Here is a 20,000-nt window from a genome sequence, read left to right on the forward strand (position 1 = left end):
CCCTAAGAACGTTAGGGGTACGATGTCACGCCAGAAGCCTACATGCTTGCACTGTTCAATAAAATGTTATACATCTAGACATTGTGGTATTTCTTTATATACGTATCCCAGCCTGCCTATTGTTTCTCAATAAACAGTTATGTTCTCCTCATTGACATACTCCCGAGTCCGATTAAGTATGATTTGACAGGCAGCTAAACGAAATGCCTTCCCAACCAGCGAGACCTGGTTATAGAAATGACATTGTTTTATTGATAAAAAAAAGGGTAAAACTGGAAAGAGAAAATAGAAAACTCACATTAATCCCAAACAATTTAACAAACTTCAGTTAACGTAATGTGGAGTCTGTTCATTGATCGATGCTGTCTGTTCAGTTCCCAGTGAGGCGCCCGTTCAGCGCTGGACATAATGGCATAGCGCGCATGCGAATCATGTTATATTATTATATATTATATAGCTCGCATCTAATCGTATCGGATGAGAAATAGACATTAAATGGCATATATAGGCCGCTACACAACAGTAATCACCGCGACAAACAGCTATATTAGTTTTTTTTTTTTTTTTCTTTTTTTTTTTTTATATTTTAATATGATGACCGGAATATATCACGTTTGTCCGGTAAATCGAAATCTTCCCGGACACGATGTCCGGCGGCAATTTTTTCTAACGGAAACCCTGGTGCTAGTCATGGGTGTGTGTGTGTGTGTGTGTGTGTGTGTGTGTGTGTGTGTGTGTGTGTGTGTGTGTGTGTGTGTGTGTGTGTGTGTGTGTGTGTGTGTGTGTGTGTGTGTGTGTGTGTGTGTGTGTGTGTGTGTGTGTGTGTGTGTGTGTGTGTGAGTGAGTGAGTGAGTGAGTGTGTGTGTGTGTGTGTGTGTGTGAGCGAGCGCGCGCGCGCGTGCGTGCGTGCGTGCGTGCGTGCGTGCGTGACTGACTGACTGACTGAGTGACTGAGTGAGTGATCTGGTGTGCCTGCCTTTCTGATAGTGCTAAGATATTATAACGGACCGAGCATGTATGTGTTTGTGCATGTGTGTGTGTGTGCGTGTGCGTTCATGAGTAATAACCCCTGTCTCCACACAAGGACCGATGTGGTTTCCCGCTTGACAGAGAAGAATGGGGTAATGAAGTCCTCTAGGTTTCCTTTACTTTGACAGGGGGGGGGCGGGGGGGGGCGAAAAAGAAAAGAGAAAAAAAAAACGAGGCGTAGAAGTGAATAAACGACATGAGAGCAGAGAGCAGGAAATGCCAGAGCAGCGCCGCTGATTGCACTGGCTTGTGGGAGAGAAATGCTGACCTCAGCCGTTCTGGCCAGCTGTTCATTACCAGGCCTGCCGCTAATTAAGCCAGGATGAGGTCATGTTGCCTGAGTCATTGATTCCACTTCCTGTTTGAGGGGAAAAATAGCCAGAAATGTCACGGCACCTGAATGTTACAGGATGATAAATGTGCTCCGGGTGGCGCAGGGACTGAAATCAACATGTCGCGGGGATGAGATATCGGGTTGGTCAGCAGTAAAGTGGGTTTTCATAATGTACACACATTAAATATGGTGGTGGTAGAACGCCAACGGTATGGTGTACGGGGGTAAAGAGGTTTATATACTGTACATGTTTGTTCAGAACTCCAAATGAAAGTGTAATTTCTGTCTGTTGTAGAGAACTAATAACGTAATGTATCCTTAATAATAATAATAATAATAATAATAATAATAATACATTAGACATATATAGCGCTTTTTAAGACACTCAAAGACGCTTTACAAACTGAAAAGATCGAGTAGTAATAACAAAAATAAATAAAAGAAAGTATAATTAAGGTAGTGCTGGAGACACATGGGAAGGGGAGGGGGAGAGGGTTAACTGGTGAAGGCGAGCTTGAAGAGGTGGGTTTTGAGGGCCTGTTTAAATGTTGGGAGGGTGTTGGCCTGTCTGATGTGGTTGGGGAGGGCGTTCCAGAGGGACGGGGCTGCGGCTGAAAAGGCCCTATCTACCTTATGTAATACAAAACAACCAGAAAACTGTGTGTGGACCCACAAAATCTGTGCAATGAATACGATATTTAAAAAGGTATGTAAAAGTCAGTCACAAACGATTCAGAACCAAAACCCAGCCGGTGGACTGCAGTCATAAATCAGACGGACAGCCCTACACAAAGCCTGACACAGAGAGGTGGATTCCTAGACGTGTCCATAACAGCCACTAAGGGCTCCCCGGAGAACGGAGCACTTATTCAACGTGGAGCTCAGCTGAGGTAGACACCTGGGGGAGTGGGAGGCACCGGCTCCTGTGACCTACTTCCTCACAGCGTCTCCTTACTAAAAAATCAACCATTTTGTGGAACAAAGTGTTCGCAATCCATTCTATCTGGCTTTCTAACCAAAACGTCCAAATACTTCCATCAGTTGTTTGTATCGTGACTGTTGTTGAGAATGTTGTCAGCAGAGGTAAATGGTAAACGGACTGCACTTATATAGTGCCTTTATCCAAAGCGCTTTACAACGGCCTCTCATTCACCCATTCACACACACATTCACACACCAATGGCGGCCAAGCTACCGTGCAAGGCGCTGGCCGGCCCGCTCACTGGGAGCAATTTGGGATTCAGTGTCTTGCCCAAGGACACTTCGACATGTGGCCAGCCGGGGCTCGAACCGCCGATCTGCCGACCTTGCGATCATTAGACGGCGGCTCTACCTCCTGCGCCACAGCCGCCCCGGAATATACGTATGCATTATGTCCTATACAAATTGGTCATGCAGTAACATTTGCCATAAATGAGATCAAAATGGAGAGTCTGGGTTTGAGCCTGAACAGTGGGTCACTCACTTCTGGTGGTATCGCGTCCAGACCGGCGCAGTTTTCGTTGCATTTGTCGTAGACCAGGCGCAGTTTGCGAAAGAGCACTGAGAGCATGCGCAGGTGCTCCTGCAGTTTGCTCAGCCTGTCCTGGTGGGTGTTGGGATGGTACGTCACTCCGTTAGGCAGCTGGGTGGGACGACATAGGGAAACGGTCTGTTACGTTACACTCGACTGATGTAATAACATTGTAATAACAACTGTTAAGAAACATTTACATGACAAAGTGTGTTGGTGTCTATAACCTGTCTCTACAATGTCAGTTCACATTGACAGGTGTGATTATCTCGGCAAAGGAGAAGTGCTCACTAACACAGATTTAAACAAATTTGTGAACTTTTGGATATAGAAAAAGTGTTAGATGTTTGATTTCAACTCGTGAAAAATTGGAGCAAACACAAAAGTGTTGCGTTTATATTTTTTGTTCAGTGTATTTAGCAATTTAAACATGTCAGCTGTGCACGTTTGTTTCCTGAGGGTTAGCTGACAACCCCACGGACAGATGACAGATAGTGTAATGGGGGAGTGGTTGGAGGTGGAGTTAACCAGCGATTGTTCCAACCCATTACCTGCCTGTGAAAAGTGTGAAAACTTTGAGGGCGATTTTCTGCTAGTTGACTTGAGTGGTACCAACATTCAAATAAGCACATCTTCTTCAACTATTTTCAGATGTCACATGATACATCATTTGAAATCTTACAATCTGCACATTCATAATCTGTAAAAAACTGAAAAATTACCAAAACATCAGACCCAGTCACATACTGTTTTCAAGAACTAACCTGTTGCTAAATCCTAATTTCTCTCACAAGCTTCTGTTTTGAAATGTGAAGTTTGCTAATTGTTTTAGGGGTGGCATTATTGGCACTGGTGATCCTCATAATAAAACATCCAATATGCATGTGACAATGGACAAATCCACGAGCATTTTTTCAGCAGAACTTTACAAAGACTGCAGCTGACAGCAACTTGTCCACCTCCCGTCACCTCCCTGTCCCCACTCACTGCATTCCTTAAGCGAGTTAATGACAGTGTTGCAATCTCTGTCTTTGACATTCAACAACACATCTCTAAAGTCAGCCAACATTTTTTTACAAGTAAGTGAATCATCTATCCACCAGTCATAGCAGGAAAAAAGTAATCTATGCTCAGGGCAGCTGTTGGCCAGCTGTTGTGAAACCATTGCTGAAGAAATCAGATTTAGATCAAATTTACTCGAAAAGTGATCCTGGAAGTTTTCAGGTCTAATCATAACACAGAGATTGCTATCGTTAAAAGTGTCAGTGATGTCAGACTAAACACTGATGCTAATAAGGTCTCTGTTCTCGTTCTCTTGGATTTAAGTGGCACAATTGATCACAAGATCTTTATCAATCGTCTTCAAAACTGGGTTAGCCGCTCTGATTGGCACCCTAAGCTGGTTACGTACATACAGATTTTGGAATAAAATTAAGAGACCACTCCAGATTGTTCTTAAATCAGCATTTCTACATACTGTATGGCAGCCATTCCATTCCAGTGTCTGTTGAATTCCAACACAGGCACACCTCACGGGGAATGAAGACAATTATGAATGCACGGATAACATTTTTGTTGATGGGGGGGGGGGGGCAATGATGCATGTGTAAGTAGCAGCGGCCCTAACCGTAACACCTGCATAATTATTCTGGTTGCTTACCAACAGGTTGCTTACCGTGACTGTGTCCTCCGCACTGTCTAGAATTGTACCTAGCTGCATGAAGCCGAAAGTTTTCAACAGCAGCGGAGTTTAGCAGACAGGAAGATAAGTTAGCGCGCGCATCATGCCACGTGGATGACCTATTTTGAGGTAAAAAACGGCTAATTTAGCAGAAAGGTGACAAGTTTGCACCCCCGAGAACTTACTTCAATCCTTTTTACTCGTGTTTAAAGCACTAAATGGCCTGGGACCAGCCTACCTTACTGATTCGCTGACAACTTATACGCCCTCAAGAGCACTCAGGAGCTCTGCTGCTGGCTTATTGGAGGTTACCACCAGAACCCCAAATAAAGTTGGTGATGCAGCATTTATTAATTATGCCCCTAAACTGTGGAATGTGTTACCTCAACAAATCAAGCAGGCAAGTTCAGTAAACATCTTTAAGCACCACTTAAAAAAATCTCTTGTAGCTTTTAATTAGCATTTTATCCATGTGTGGTTGAATTTGGTTGAATTCAGCTCAATCCAACCACGATTGTGCCCTCTGGTGGACAAGACGAGCAACAGGAAATCCTCAGTGGCGACCCACTCTACCAAAACAGAAGGTGGAGCCACTGAACATCTCTAAAAACATCCAGCTGAGGTCGAACACTCAACCGAACACTCATTGTCCTGAATATTTGAACATATTATGTGACACCAGACAGTGTTTTCATCAACCCGTTGCCTAATACATTTTTCAGGTTTTTTTACATATTCTGAAACAGATTGTAAGCTTTCAAATGAATGATGTGTCATACATTGAAATCGGAAAAAAAAATAAGACGACAGGCGTATTTGAATGTTGGTGCACCTCAGACACAGAATCGGGAGAAAAGTGACTCTAATGAAACCACAGCAACAAACACTGCTAACAGCTAGCGCTAACAATGGCACATCGCTACGAACGTCTAACTGCATTTTTATAACATTACAACATGCTGAGAGAACATTGACATGCTAAAAATACATAACTACACATAATTAGATGATCACACAGTCCTTGCTTTCGACCACGTCCCAAAACTAAAGTAGGCTATGTTTGCAAGTAAAGTCTCCCTTACTACCAGCCTCCGGAAAACGAGAACAGTAAATCCAATCCACAAATTATAAGTATTTAGTGATCGTTAAACTGTTGTTTATTATATAGAGTGGATACTTTAAAGCTTCAAGCTGCGTGTCATGAAAAAAAAACGAAAACCAGATATTTTACTTTAATTTTCGAGTATTTCGAGTCTGCGAGTGGTTTAGCCCTAGATAGACTGGCTTGCGTCACATATTTGGAAGTGTGTATGTTTGATTAAAACTACATGACATGGCTACTAGTAAGCAGGGTTCCCACACCTTCTGACAAACATCAAATTCAAGCACCTTTCAAGGACTTTCAAGACTCAATTCCCTCACATTCAAGGACCCAACACGGCATAGTTTGAGACAGATTCAGATGAGAATTGATATAATAGGAGCTATCCGCTCATAGACAACAATTAAAAAGAGAGGCTTGAATGTGTGAACACTGGATGGTCTCTTGCCTTCTCGACCACAGCACAGCAAAACAATATAGCCTATTGTGTGAAATATGTGTAAAGAGACTTATTTACTAGTTGACGAGCTAAGTAAAACATTTTGTTTAGAGAGAGAGGGGAATTCAAGCAAGGGATAAGGGTAAGGAATCTGACTGTAAACCAACAAAGGTTAAAGGCTGTTAGTGGACCACCTGATGTTCGTCTTGACCAGATAATGAGTTTTTATTATGTTTTCTCAATATTCTTTGACTCTTTAATAATATGAATGTCTTAATGTTGTGTTCATTATTGATAGGATGCGTTTTTCATTGTGCACTTGTAAACTTTGAATACTCTGTGTGAACTCAATCTGTAATCATAATCAAGACGTGACATCTGAACTGTTGACACTCAGCTAGACACTGGTCCACCCTCTCTGTCTCATGCTCTGCCATCTACCTTGCAGCATGTAACTTGACTGGTGACCAGTATAGAACATGGGTCAATACAATAGGTAATCTCCTTGTGGAGAGGAGTTAGACAGTTGGGAGGACCCTTCCGGAAGGGTCAAGGTAGACTCAACGGAGCCTTGTCAATGGTTATGATTTGTATGTTTGCTTTAGGGATGCTCCGATTTATCGGCCACCGATTTAAATCGGCCGATTTCACTCCAAATGACTCGATCGGTGATCGGCAAAAATGGCCGATCGCAAAAACCGATTTTTTTTTTTTTTTTTTTCTGTTAGGGCTTCAGGCCCTAACTGGGTGATAGGCCAGACCTTTACTATGCCATAAAAATGGGTCTGCGTTTGCTTGGTGCCTAATGGATCAAAACTTTTGTCTAAAAAGCAAAAAATATTTAGGCTATCCAGTCAGTTATGTATTTTTTTAAAAATCGGTATCGGTATCGGTATCGGTTGATCTTGAGGAAACAAATCGGTGATCGGTATCGGCCCCAAAAATCCAGATCGGAGCATCCCTAGTTTGCTTGATCATCAACTATTGCCTATAAGAGACACTGTGACACAACATATTGGTGTGCGTTCTGTCTCCCTGTGACTGAGCACACCCGACGTCGTAATAAACTTGTATCTTAATTGTCTACCGTGAGATAGTCTTTAATTATTTTGGGTACCAACTAGGGCTGTTACGATTAGTCGACGTCGCCTATCACAGCAGTACGTCTGCAATGAACGAGCACCTCAAGCGAAAGCATCCTGGAGCTCTTTGTGAAGACAGCCACAAGATAGCACCACCGTAAGTCACCATTGTATTTCTGTTCACTTTTCCGGCCGTGTATGAGTGAAAAATGGATAGCTACTAGCTAATGTTACACAAGCAATGTAGCTCACCACAGTTTGTATGTCTTGTCTTCTGGTGTTAGTAACGTTAGCTATGTAGCTGGCTAGCTACGGTAGCCTATTGTCATTGTGGTGCGAGCACCTACTGTATGTTATCTAGCTCGTAGCTCGCATGCTACGTTAGCATCAATTTAGCTAATCATAACATAGCAGCGAGAGTAACGTTAGCTAGCTATGTAGCTACTAGCTAGCTATGTGTTGTGGTGATGGACAGACTTCTAAATGGCCATGTTGGCATTCAAGTTGGCTAAACATAGCAGTGAGGTGGAAATTAAGGGGCCGACACATTCTTTAAAAAAAAAAAATCCGAACAGTAAAAAAATATATCGTTAAATTAGTCGCTAGACTAATCGACTAATCGACAAAATAATCGCTAGATTAATCGTTAGAAAAATTGTCGTTTATATATCTCGGCCACCACCCATCATCAGGAAACCATCATATAAATTATAATCATTACTCATTATTCATAATCATTTACTGTTGTTGTTTTTTGTGTTCTTGTTTCTAATCTGTTCATTGTTCTTTCTTTTGCGCTGTATTGTACTTTGAGCTGCCTTCTTATGTATGAAAGGCTTATTATTATTGTTGTTGTTATTGTTGTTAATAATCATAATCATAATCATAATAATAATACAACCGTGGAGAAACTGAGGTATATTCATTCACAAAAACTATCGAGATGTGTTTACGTGTGTGTGTGTGTGTGTGTGTGTGTGTGTCCAAAAAAAACAAACACTAATTCTCCCACCAAACACAAAGAGGGATGAGGAAGCCACCGCAAACTGCAAATGAACTGCTAATAGAATATTTCAACCAATTATAAAACAACAGGAAACAAAGCAAGACGGCGTCTTCAGGGTATTTACAGTATCATGCCTAGACTAGACAACTACTTTAAAATCTAACTGAACACCGTCACTCAGTCACGCACATGCAGTTGTGTACAGTACACCTCGGCTCACCTGCATGTTTCTCAATAGCTGGAAGATCTCCATGGTGCGTAAGACAATATCCTGTACCGTCTCCTGGCCGATACGACAGAGGGATGACGTGTTGACATCGCGGGCCGCCTGCGCTTGCTGCTGCCCGGCGAAGGGGGAGGACGTCATACAGCCGGTTGCTATGGGAGGGGTGGTCATGGAGACGGAAGAAGACCTGTAGGCGCAGTGTGAGTTAATCTAACTGCACGGTAAACTGGCATACTACCGTCCTCAGCATGCCTAATCATTATGATATTGAAAGGAGGATGAAATATGGGAGGATGGGGTGGTGGGAGAGAAGGGGGGAGCAGAGAGAGAGAGAGAGTTAATTCCATGTTTTATTGACACAACAATATGATGTGTAGATGGACAATAATGACAATAAAGTTATCTCACATACTAATGATCTAATTCGTTCACCAATAATGAGTTGACTTGTTCTATTCTATCCAATCAGATGTTTTGTCTGTCTCTGTAGCTGAGAGAGACTGATATGAATGAATGAATGGTCTTTATTGTCATTGATATAGTTCAGGTACCAAACAACGAAATTTGGGAGGGGGGGCTCCCCTGGTGTTAGGAAAAAAAAACTAAAAAAACAAGAAGGGAAAGGAGCTGGTTTACATAAATAAAGGCTATATACACTAGTATCCACTATACTATACTATACAAATAAAACACTGTGCTGTACTCTATGCTATGCTATAAATATCCTAACATTTCCTATCTCTGAACCTTATGTACACGAGGGTTGTCATATTGCACATAGTATTATTGCACATTCATTTAAAGTGTCGCAGTTTGCAGGTTTGAGATGTTCACAGTTGTGTTTCAGTATTACACTTATGATTACAATGCAACGTTAGTAATGACCTCCTCCTAGTACACGTGTAGCACTAGACCAGACAGTTCTTTAACATTCAGCCTGACATCGGTCATTGTTTGACACATTGCACTGTTATTATTGCACATTAATATCACTATTTATCTATATACAGTAAAGGTGCATAGCGGCTTATGTTAACTATAATGGCAAACAGCAAAGACAGTTTTGGTATTAATTTAACTTCGCTTTCGCCATATAAAAGCAAATGTTCGCATCGCTCTCACGCTTGTCCGTACCGTAACATACTTAGTAAAGTGGCAGATTACCTGTGTAGTATTAATATTTACCTGTGTGTGTTAATAGATGTTATTTGTTGACATGTGTCAATTCCTCTTTCTTCCAGGATATCAGCTCAGCTGTGTGAAACATCGCGAGATCCTGGCTTACCGTAAAGGGGGGGCTGTGAGCGCCTGTGAAAATCTGTATGTTATTGTGGCAGTTTGTTTGATGCTCCGAAATGTCATTGATTCCCAGTCCATTATCACCGCTTCTGATATACAATAAATCACTCACACTACCTTAGTACACGATATGCAATCGGTAGAGACAGTGAACCTCTCTTTCAAATAGGTGTTTCTCTGAATGACGTGCTATTCTGGATGTTACGGTACATCAAAGCGCCACATTGGTAGTGTGATTTAGACAGATGAAGGCATCTGATGGTAATTCAACACAACCATACTACAGTAGGTACTAGTAATGTATAAAGTAAAAAATAAGATGCTTCCAGACTGTATCCAGAGACTTCAAGATTTCAAGTTAGACAGAGTAATTATGAACTCAGAGGAATATGTATGTTTATGAAAACAAAGATTAGAACAAATGCAAAGCAAAGATGTATAACAGTTAAAGGAGTAAACTTATGGAATACTTTTGAAAAGGAAATGAAAATGTGTAGTAAAAGGATTCAAAAAATTATTTTAAAATAAGATGATTAACAAGTATAAAACAGAGGTTTAAATATAGTTTTTGTTTGGTATTTTTGAACTTTTGTTGACATGCGTAAGTGAAATTTTGTTTGTAAAAGTTTCAATGTTTTGATTATGCATTCATGGGGGAAAAACAACAACAACAACAACAACAACATGCATGTAACAAGGGTAGGCGCAATAAGCCATGGCTTCAGCCTACACCTTTTTGGTCCTGGTGTTATGCATTGTGACTGTGTAAATGTTTTATATCTGTATTGTGAATTGTATAGGGGACCAAAATAAACATTCTCAACTCAACTCAACTCAACTCTCCGAATGAAAAACACCAGTTTGAATCATTTTAATTTAAATCTCTGTAAAGAGAGTACCAATGTCTGATTCCATCCCTTAAACATACATTACTGGCATATTGGCTTGCTTTTTTTTTTTTTTTTTGGAGCTATCTTTATTGAAATTAAAATATCAAATCCAGGGGTGTCTGAAATAGATACTCACCCTGCGCTCCCTGCCGTTCTAAATGGCTCCTCTGAATGACAGAGGAAAAAGAGGGCTTTGTTAAGAGAATTAAAGCCTTCGCCTCCAGGCGTTTCGTGAAGCTGAAATTAGATTAGAATGCCTATTACTTAATTTCCATTATACATTCACATTTGCGGTTGGAGGGGACAGGATGGATTTCACTGTGATTGTATCTAGTCTGGAGCTTTTTTAATCTGCTGACACAGCAAAACCACGTCAGTTCACTTGACTGCTCACGGGTCCTGTTTGACCTTAATAATAATTTACGTTCAGCCTGTTTCAGGGACTGGGGGGGCTAGGTTCAGCCTGTTTCAGGGACTGGGGGGGCTAGGTTCAGCTTTGCTCCAGGGGGCCTTTCCAAAGTCTACTCAGCAGCGCAGAGCTCCCATTTCAAAAACACAAGTGTGTCTTCAAGTTTTGAAGAGAGGATTAAAGATATAGGAAGATATAGGCTTAGTGGGCAGGGGAGTGTGTCTTTTTGATGTAAGAGAGGATATGATTGCTTGGTGCTGGTGTACACTGGGCCCCACCGCCTCATGCTGGGCATTCCTGTGTGAATTACAACGCTGCAGTGACTGTTAGAGAGAGCAGCAGCCGTGGGATAAAGGAGCTTAGCTCTTGTGTGTGTGTGTGTGTGTGTGTGTGTGTGTGTGTGTGTGTGTGTGTGTGCTGCTTGCATGTGAGCAGAGTAGAGCAGGGTGCAAAGAGGATGGGGTGCACACGGGTCTGAGGGAGGCCTACTGCCTGAGGTCAGCCAGAGGAAACAGTCAGTCAGTCAGGGATGTGAGACACACACACACACACACACACACACACACACACACAGTGCACTGATCTGCTGAGTCATGTTCACCGGGTGCAAAGCAATATGGGATATAGTCTGGTTAAAAAGTCCCCAAGTAGGGTATTAATGTAATTTTTCAGATTATGAAAAGTGCAGATTGTAAGCTTTCAAATTACATTGAAATCTGAAAATAGAATATAAATAATTCTAATAAAAAGAAGATGTGCTTATTTGAATGTTGGTCCACCTCAAACCAAATAGTGGAGAAACGCGCTCTGAATCAAAACACACACAAAACTGCGGCTAGTAAGCTAGTGCTAAAAAATAAAAATGGCTACTGCATGTTTAGCACAACACAACATGCTGATAGAACATCGACATGCTAAAAACACATAACTAGACTTAATTAGATGATCACACGGTCCTTGCTTTTGAACACGTCCTAAAATGTTTACAAGCCATGTGTCACTTACCCAGTAGCCTGGGCAGACTATACAGTGAATCCAATTCACAAATTATCAGTATTTAGTGATTTTAAAACTGTTGTTTGTTATATCGAGTGAGCTCTTCAAAACTTCAAAACATGCGTTTTTCTTTTTTCACCAGACCATGTCACAAATAGCAGTGCACTGACATTGAACTTTCCACAAGGTACAGGTAGTGCCTGTTATCAGTGACCAATGAGCATGGTAGCACTAAGGACCTCACATTTAACTCAGGGTTCCCACACCTTCTGAAACATCAAATTCAAGCACCTTTCAAGCACCTTTCAAGGACTCAGCATAGTTTGAGACAGAACTAGATGACGAGCTAAGTAAAGTTTTGGGGGGTTTTTGAGAGAGAGAGAGAGAGAGAGAGAGAGAGAGAGAGAGAGAGAGAGAGAGAGAGAGAGAGAGAGAGAGAGAGAGAGAGGGGAATTCAAGCACTTTCAATGACCCATGTCTATTTTCAAAAACTTTTAAAACCTTGATTTCTTTTTCTCAAATTCCCAAACTTTCAAGGATTTCAAAGACCCGTGGGAACCCTGTTAACTGTATAGAGAGGGCCAGACCAGACAAATGTGAAAGCTGTTTAAGTCTGTAACACGACATGACACTTGGGACCTTTGACAGCTCCCATATTCTTTAATTGTCCCAGCAGCAGCAGACAGGCTGAAGGTGGACAAGGGGACAGAGAAACTGATATTAAAAGGATTTACATGCCATGTCAGGGACACAATGGATCCACTGTAAGTGGTCTGTTGCCGAGCAACTTTTTTTTTTAGGAGCTCATGTGAGATTTATTTTTTACTAGTGGCTCCTCATCCTACGGACAGTAAATCATTGGATCTATTCATTCAATATCAAATGTATTGATATCACTTGCCATTTTCAAAAATAAACTTCAGCAGATCATAGTTGACTGTTGTTCCTGCTGATTGCCCCCCCCCCCCCCCCCACATACACACACGCACACACACACACGCGCACACACACACTCACACCCCGCTCTCTTTCCACACATAGGTTAGTTGATTTTGTTTCTACTTGTTTTTATTTATTTATCTTCACTGTCTTTGCCGTTCTCATGTATTGTATGTATTGTTCTGTGTCGACCCTGAGTATTTCTGTTTATATGTTTGTTTTTATTCTTGCCGGGGCCTCTTGGCCAGATCATCATTGACATTTAGAATTTGTTCTCAATTGATTTTACCTGGTTAAATAAAGGTCAAATAAATAAAATTGCATTATGTTATTATAACACTTCTAGGCACCGTGGAGGAGAACACACTGACGGTAAGCAACCTGTTTTTCGAAGTAATTATGCAGGTGGTAATGGTTAGCTTGCAAGGCCGGTGGCAGCTATGGGCAGGGGTGGGCCCATCAAATACTCCTTTAATAGCAGTGCACTGACATTGAACTGTCCCCAAGGTACATTTGGCAGTGTCTTTTATCAGTGACCAATGAGCATGGTAGCACTAAGGACCTCACATTTAACTGTATAGAGACAAATGTGAAAGCTGTTTAAGTCTGTAACAAGACATGACACTTGGGACCTGAGCCATCGCATTGACAGCGCCCCTATTCTCTAATTGTCCCGGCTGCAGCAGACCGGCTGAAGGTGGACAAGGGGACAGAGAAACTGATATTAAAAGGATCTACATGCCATGTCAGGGAGACAATGGATCCACTGTAAGTCTGTTGCCGAGCAACCTTTTTTTTAGGAGCTCATGTGAGAGTTATTTTTACTAGTGGATCCTTATCCTACGGACAGTAAATTATTGGATCTATTTCGTTCACTCGTCTCAGTGCAATTTTATTTTGACCTATAGCAATTTATACTAAGAGTAGCTTTACCTTCTATAGCCCATCCAATGAGGAAGACCTACGTGTAACCCGACTGCGGCTGGCATAAATCAAGCAGCCTATAGGGCTGTTCAATACTGCACTTAGCTTTTAGGAATAGTTTCCTTCAGCCTATAGGGCTAAGGAACTTCTCACACTTACATTTACATTTACATTTTGGGCATTTAGCAGACGCCTTATTCCAAAGCAACTTACAATCAATACATTTGAATGCTAAGCATGTCAATCATCAGTCCACCATTCGTGGCAGGAAGAGTAATCTAGCTCAGGCTCGGGGCCACTGATAGAAGGAGAAACCTTTTTCTACCACCTTCTTCTAAAACTTGACTGATTTTTATTTTATTTTATTTTTGGGGGGAATACTGGAGGAACAGAGAAACAGTACAAAGGGGGACGATAGAAGTTCTTAGGGACACAGTAGAGGGGAAAGCGGACGTCTTTAGGAGACGTAGTGCTGAGGGCAGAAGATGTCTCAGGAGGAGCAGTTAAGGTGTAACCTGAAGAGATGGGTCTTCACACTTGCACATTCTAAAATGGCTAGCACTGACCTGAGCCCAGGGCTAGCTGGCCCTGTTCTGGAGTGGATTAGCAGTTAGCACACACCTTCCAGGGTAAAGGCTTCATACCTCAAGTACACATGTCCCGCTGAAGATATTGCCCAATAGCGGACTTCTGTGGACATCTAGGGTTGCCCTCTTTATTTATATTTATTCATATAAAAAGTTACGCCACGGAATTCTTCTTTAAAATATAGGCTCATGAGTATCACTACTTCAATAGAAATATACAATGGGGCAGTAATATTTGGATAAAGCACACAATCCGTAGTCTTGTAAATCCTCACTTCTTTGGCAGTGTTTGCATAAAGGCACTGGGACTGTACACAGGTATAGTCTTGTGTAGAATGAACCACACTGCTAAGAAACAAATCACAAATACTGTCTATTTGTACATTTACATTGTTGGCATTTAGCCGACACCTTGATCCAAAGCGACTTACAACAAATACATTTGTCTAAGTGAATCATCTATCCATCAGTCATCGCAAGAAAAAGTAATCTATGCTCTATGGCAGTCAAAATGCTAGAAGAAGGAAGATTTTGGATTTTATATCATATTTATATATATATATATATATATATATATATATATATATACAGTATATTATTTACAGTACAGAAACTCTACAGGGTGGTAGACATCCCGTAGATCAAATGTCTGTTACAGATCAGCCAAAAGACTGTGTTCCTTGGCCTTGTTCCTTTCAGGGGCTTTGACGTAGGGAGTGTCCCTAAGAAGCAGCCTACATCTTGGGGTCCTTGCACAGGTCACACCCAGGCTTCTGGTCGGCCTGCTGCTCCAGCTGGATGGTGACTGAGTGGAAGCTGTAGGAGGTGAAGCAGGCCTGGGTCATCTCTCTCAGGACCTGCTGGGGGTCCACAGAGTCATCTGAGGAGGAAGATGGTCAACTGCTAGTCAGAGGATGAGACACTGGCTGAGTTTGACAGATATATGGGCCGGCTGTGGCGCAGGAGGTAGAGCTGGTTAAAACATAGGCCTGACAGCGGCAGGTTTGAACATCCATTCTTACCTATGGCCACGTGTGCTGACAGTATGGCCTGGTTCATAGTCAGGGCCCAGATATGGAGGTTATGGACGGCCTTCACTCCCTTTACGGCCAGAAGCTGCTCCCTCACCTCGCTGTATTTAACTCCAGCTGGGGTACCTGGGTGGAGACGGTAGGGAGGAAGACAGATGAGGACGAGAGGAAAGAGAATGAGAGAGAAGGAGTTATGGCAAATGTTAAATGAAGAGAGATGGAAATAGTGAGAGTGAGAGGTTCTGTAACGTATGTACCCGATGTGCTACAATTATCAAGACTAAATACAAACATCTTGCAATTAAATAATGGCATTGAATGAAAGGAGAACAGGGTTCCCACACCTTCTGAAACATGAAATTCAAGCACCTTTCAAGGACTTTCAAGACTCAATTCCCTCAATTTCAAGGACCCAACACGACATAGTTTGAGACAGACCTACCGGTAGATGAGAATTTATATAATAGGAACTATCCGCTCACAGACAATAATTAAAAAGAGAGGCTTGAATGTGTGAACACTAGATGGTCTCTTGCCTTCTCTACCACAGCACAGCAAAACAATATATTGTGAAATATGTGTTAAGTTAAGCAATACAGAGACTTATTTACAAGTTGACGAGCTAAGTAAAACATTTTTGAATATTATTTAAAAAATTAGAGAGAGAGAGAGAGAGAGAGAGAGAGAGAGAGAGAGAGAGAGAGAGAGAGAGAGAGAGAGAGAGAGAGAGAGAGAGAGAGAGAGAGAGAGGGGAATTCAAGCACTTTCAATGACCCATGTCTATTTGCAAAAAAAATAAAAATAAATACATGGGTGACAGAACCTTCCATCAGGACCAGCAGAATGTCCCTCATAATGGTGATGGTGGTGGCCAGGACGAAGATGGAGAACAGGAACGTACAGATGGGATCAGCTATCTTATATTCCGGCTAGAGGACACAAGAAAGAGAGAGCAAGGTGATTATGATATCTTAAAGGGACATTTCACACGGACACTAAATTATTGGTTCCCAAGAATAGTGATCTCATGACCGAGTAAACTTCTATGTGTGACTGGTGGAGAGCAGCTACCTTAGTGTCTGCAGACCTGCTACATGTGTACAAACACTAACATCATGTCTCTAACCTACCAACTTAACCCTGGAATAGCCGTGCCTTTTTACCTACTATAAGAGCCCCTCTTTACAATTCTACGCTGCTATTTACACACAACGACCACTAGTTGGCCGCTTGTAAATTAGCCTGCTTCCTACTCTGAAAAACTGCAAAATAGCTTTATATTAGCTTATCCTGATGTGATTTTGAAAATGTAAGGATACTGGGTAGAACGCACATATCTAGGAAAAGTCATAAAAGGAGGGTCCTGAAATTCGATCCAGTGCAACGATATAAAACATGTTCTACTCATTCTACTCAAATGACCCCACCATGGCTGTTCTAGTGTTAAGCTTTGATAGTCGCTACAAGCCCCACCCCCTTTTCCACCCCAGTCGACCTCTGACCTTGAAGAAGATGATGACAGCGCTGACCAGCACAGAGATGCTCTGCAGCAGGTCTCCCAGCACGTGGACGAAGGCCGCTCGCACACTGGCGTTGGCCTGGGACCGCCCCCCCGCCCCCCGACCCTCCGCCCTGTGCTGCTCTACATCGTTGTCTCCATGGACACCGTTGCCAAGGTTGCTGCCATGCGAGTTGTTGCTGTTGTGGCTGTGACCGTGCCCGTCACCCGTCTGGTGGCTGTGACCATGACCATGCCCGTCGTCAGCTTTGTGGCCGTGGCCGTGGGAGCTGAGACCTCCATGACTGTGTCCGTGCCCAGACTGGTGCAAGGTGAGCGCCATTCTGCAACAAAGGCAATTCAGAGAGAGCAAATTTATGTTCCAAACACACTGTAAATGCATGGGTGGATATGTTGACCGTTTATAGGTTAATGGCATATGCACTTGCAACAGTTGATTAAACCGATCCCTGGCCACCAAAACATCCCGTTTCAAAAAGAAAAAATTCCCCTCTGCTATAAGGACTCTCAACACCTGACTCACTGCACTAACCCTGCCAGTTGTACTGCACTTTATAGTTGTAAATATTGATTTTGTCTTGTGCTTTGAGTTGCATTCATGTACGAAAGGCGCTATATAAATAAAGTTTCACTTCACTTGTAGTTATGTGTGTACATTGTCCATTGTGATAGTCATGTGTAATGTGTGTATGTTTGATGTATTTGACACTGCTGTATTGAGTTTTTTCCATCTAAAGGACTAAACTTGTCTGCCCTTTTGAGTAGATAGATAATATGTGGACAGTAATAATAATAATATAGATATGTGGACAGTGGAAAATGATGTAAAACAGCTTGGTCATCGTCAGTTTGTCAGACACAGTTAAAGCTACATTAAGTCAATGCTAGCAATAGACCACAAGTCAGTTCACAGACTGAGCTCAAAGTCAATCCATTTAAATTATCACCCATTATTTGTATGTCGACGTTTTCCATTCATTACAGTAACTTCAGGTGTTGTTCTTAAGTTCTTAAGATGAATTCATTAAAATAGAACGGATAACACATCAATCTTCTTTGCTGTTGGTCAACAAATAGGTTCAGACAGGGTTCCCACGGGTCCTTGAAATCCTTGAAAGTTTGTGAATTTGAGAAAAATAAACCAAGATCTTAAAGGTTTATGAAAATAGACATGGGTCATTGAAAGTGCTTGAATTCCCCTCTCTCTCTCTCTCTCTCTCTCTCTCTCTCTCTCTCTCTCTCTCTCTCTCTCTCTCTCTCTCTCTCTCTCTCTCTCTCTCTCTCTCTAAAATATATATATACATATATTCAAAGCTCGTCAACTAGTAAATAAGTTTCTGTATTGCTTAACTTTACACATATTTCACAATATATTGTTTTGCTGTGCTGTGGTAGAAAAGGCAAGAGACCATCTAGTGTTCACACATTCAAGACTCTCTTTTTAATTGTTGTCTGTGAGCGGATAGCTCCTATTATATAAATTCTCATCTAGATCTGTCTCAAACTATGCCGTGTTGGGTCCTTGAATTTGAGGGAATTGAGTCTTGAAAGTCCTTGAAAGGTGCTTGAAATTTCATGTCTCAGAAGGTGTGGGAACCCTGTTCAGAGTGGGGTGCGTTCGTTTGCTCACATGATGTTAGCCAGTACTGCACAGCCTGAGGTGATGAGCATGATGGTTCCGTCGATGGTGTAGTCGTCGTTGATGACCCGCTCCACGGCCAGGTAGACCAGCACACCTGTCACCAGCCAGATGGTGAAAACGGAGAGGAGGGCACCTAAGATCTCTGGGGGGGAGGGGGGGGGGGCACAGGAGGGGGGGGGGGGCGGAGAGGAGGCACAGGAGGGGGGAGGGGGGGCGGAGAGGGGGCATAGGAGGGGGGAGGGGGAGACAGAGAGGGGGCATAGGAGGGGCGGAGAGAAAGATGACACAATGTTTTAACCTGGGACACTAGGTAAGGTACAGTAGAGGGGTCAAAAAGTATATTATAAAGATTTTGGTGTTTAGTATTATGTAATTTTTTAAAATGTATAGTTTTTTCTACAGAGGGTATATGTATCTTTTTACTCTTTATAAATGCTGTGTTCGCAATTGCATGCTCTCAGAAAATCCAATAAACACAAACAAACAGTAAAAAAATGTAATTAATTAAAAAGCATATAAAGGCTATAGGGGACAACATTACTACAGCGAAGGAGTATAGGAACTGTAATGGGTTTTTAACATGTATTGTATTGTATTGATCTGTCCATTTCCACACAGAGCGTAACAGTAGATTTCCATGGGGAGTTTCTGTGGGATTGTTTTTTTTTTATTTTAAAGCTTGTTTTTTCTGAGAGGGGCAGTCCCACTCATATATTTCATTTTATTGGATAGAGATAGTGAAGGTAGACAGGAAAGTAAGGAGGATTCGAACCCATGCCGACATGGGCATATGTGTGCGCTGTAGACCGCGGTGCTAGACCACTGGACCACCCCAGGCCACTTTCCGTGGGATTGTTGATAGTCTGGCTGTCCTGTTTATGAACACAGAGCCCTGATTCAGGACCATGTGTTCATGGACAGTGATGGAATGCAGACTCGTTATCAATGTTGTGACTATGTTGACAGTATACCCAGTGTACAATGTGGAAGTTTGGTGTCAGTCTGTGAAAGCTTCCCATTGAGGCTTTTGACTGCCCAACTCACAAGTTGTTAAAGACCATTTCTTTAATAAATATTATACTTAGATTTAAAGCAAGTTACTCTGTTGAGTCTCATTAAAATCCACGACAGAACTCGTGAACAATGAGGGTCATGATGAGGAAAACGAATAATAATAATAATAATTTTACTCTTTACGCTTTACAAACTGAAAAGATCGAGTAGTAATAATAATAATAATAATAATAAAATTAAAAAGTATAGGGGCCTAAATAAGGTAGTGCTGGGGACACATGGGAAGGGGAGGGGGAGGAGAGGGTTAACTGGTGAAGGCGAGCTTGAAGAGGTGGGTT

The 20,000-nt window shown here is 42.0% G+C and overlaps 2 protein-coding genes across 2 annotated transcripts in view; both read right to left on the minus strand.

The window, feature by feature from the left end:
* The window catches only part of med30 (mediator complex subunit 30), a 43,483-nt gene extending 34,887 nt beyond the window's left edge, over positions 1–8,596 (minus strand). Inside the window, exons 1-2 of the mRNA XM_080526086.1 lie at positions 8,407–8,596; positions 2,829–2,987 (exon numbers count right to left, since the gene is read on the minus strand). Coding sequence (XP_080382212.1) covers positions 2,829–2,987; positions 8,407–8,583 — 336 coding nt within the window. The 5' untranslated portion in view covers positions 8,584–8,596. The remainder of the gene's footprint in view (positions 1–2,828; positions 2,988–8,406) is intronic.
* Positions 8,597–15,190: 6,594 nt separating this feature from the next.
* Positions 15,191–20,000, minus strand: part of LOC308153002 (proton-coupled zinc antiporter SLC30A8-like) — a gene marked incomplete at both ends in the record, with an annotated part of 15,264 nt that continues 10,454 nt past the window's right edge. The window contains 5 exons of the mRNA XM_080526084.1: positions 15,191–15,336; positions 15,479–15,613; positions 16,311–16,416; positions 16,990–17,329; positions 18,637–18,790. Of these exons, the coding sequence (XP_080382210.1) occupies positions 15,191–15,336; positions 15,479–15,613; positions 16,311–16,416; positions 16,990–17,329; positions 18,637–18,790 (881 nt within the window). The remainder of the gene's footprint in view (positions 15,337–15,478; positions 15,614–16,310; positions 16,417–16,989; positions 17,330–18,636; positions 18,791–20,000) is intronic.

The sequence above is a fragment of the Nansenia antarctica genome, assembly GCF_963989245.1.
Source record: "Nansenia antarctica genome assembly, chromosome: 3".
Classification (NCBI taxonomy): domain Eukaryota; kingdom Metazoa; phylum Chordata; class Actinopteri; order Argentiniformes; family Microstomatidae; genus Nansenia; species Nansenia antarctica.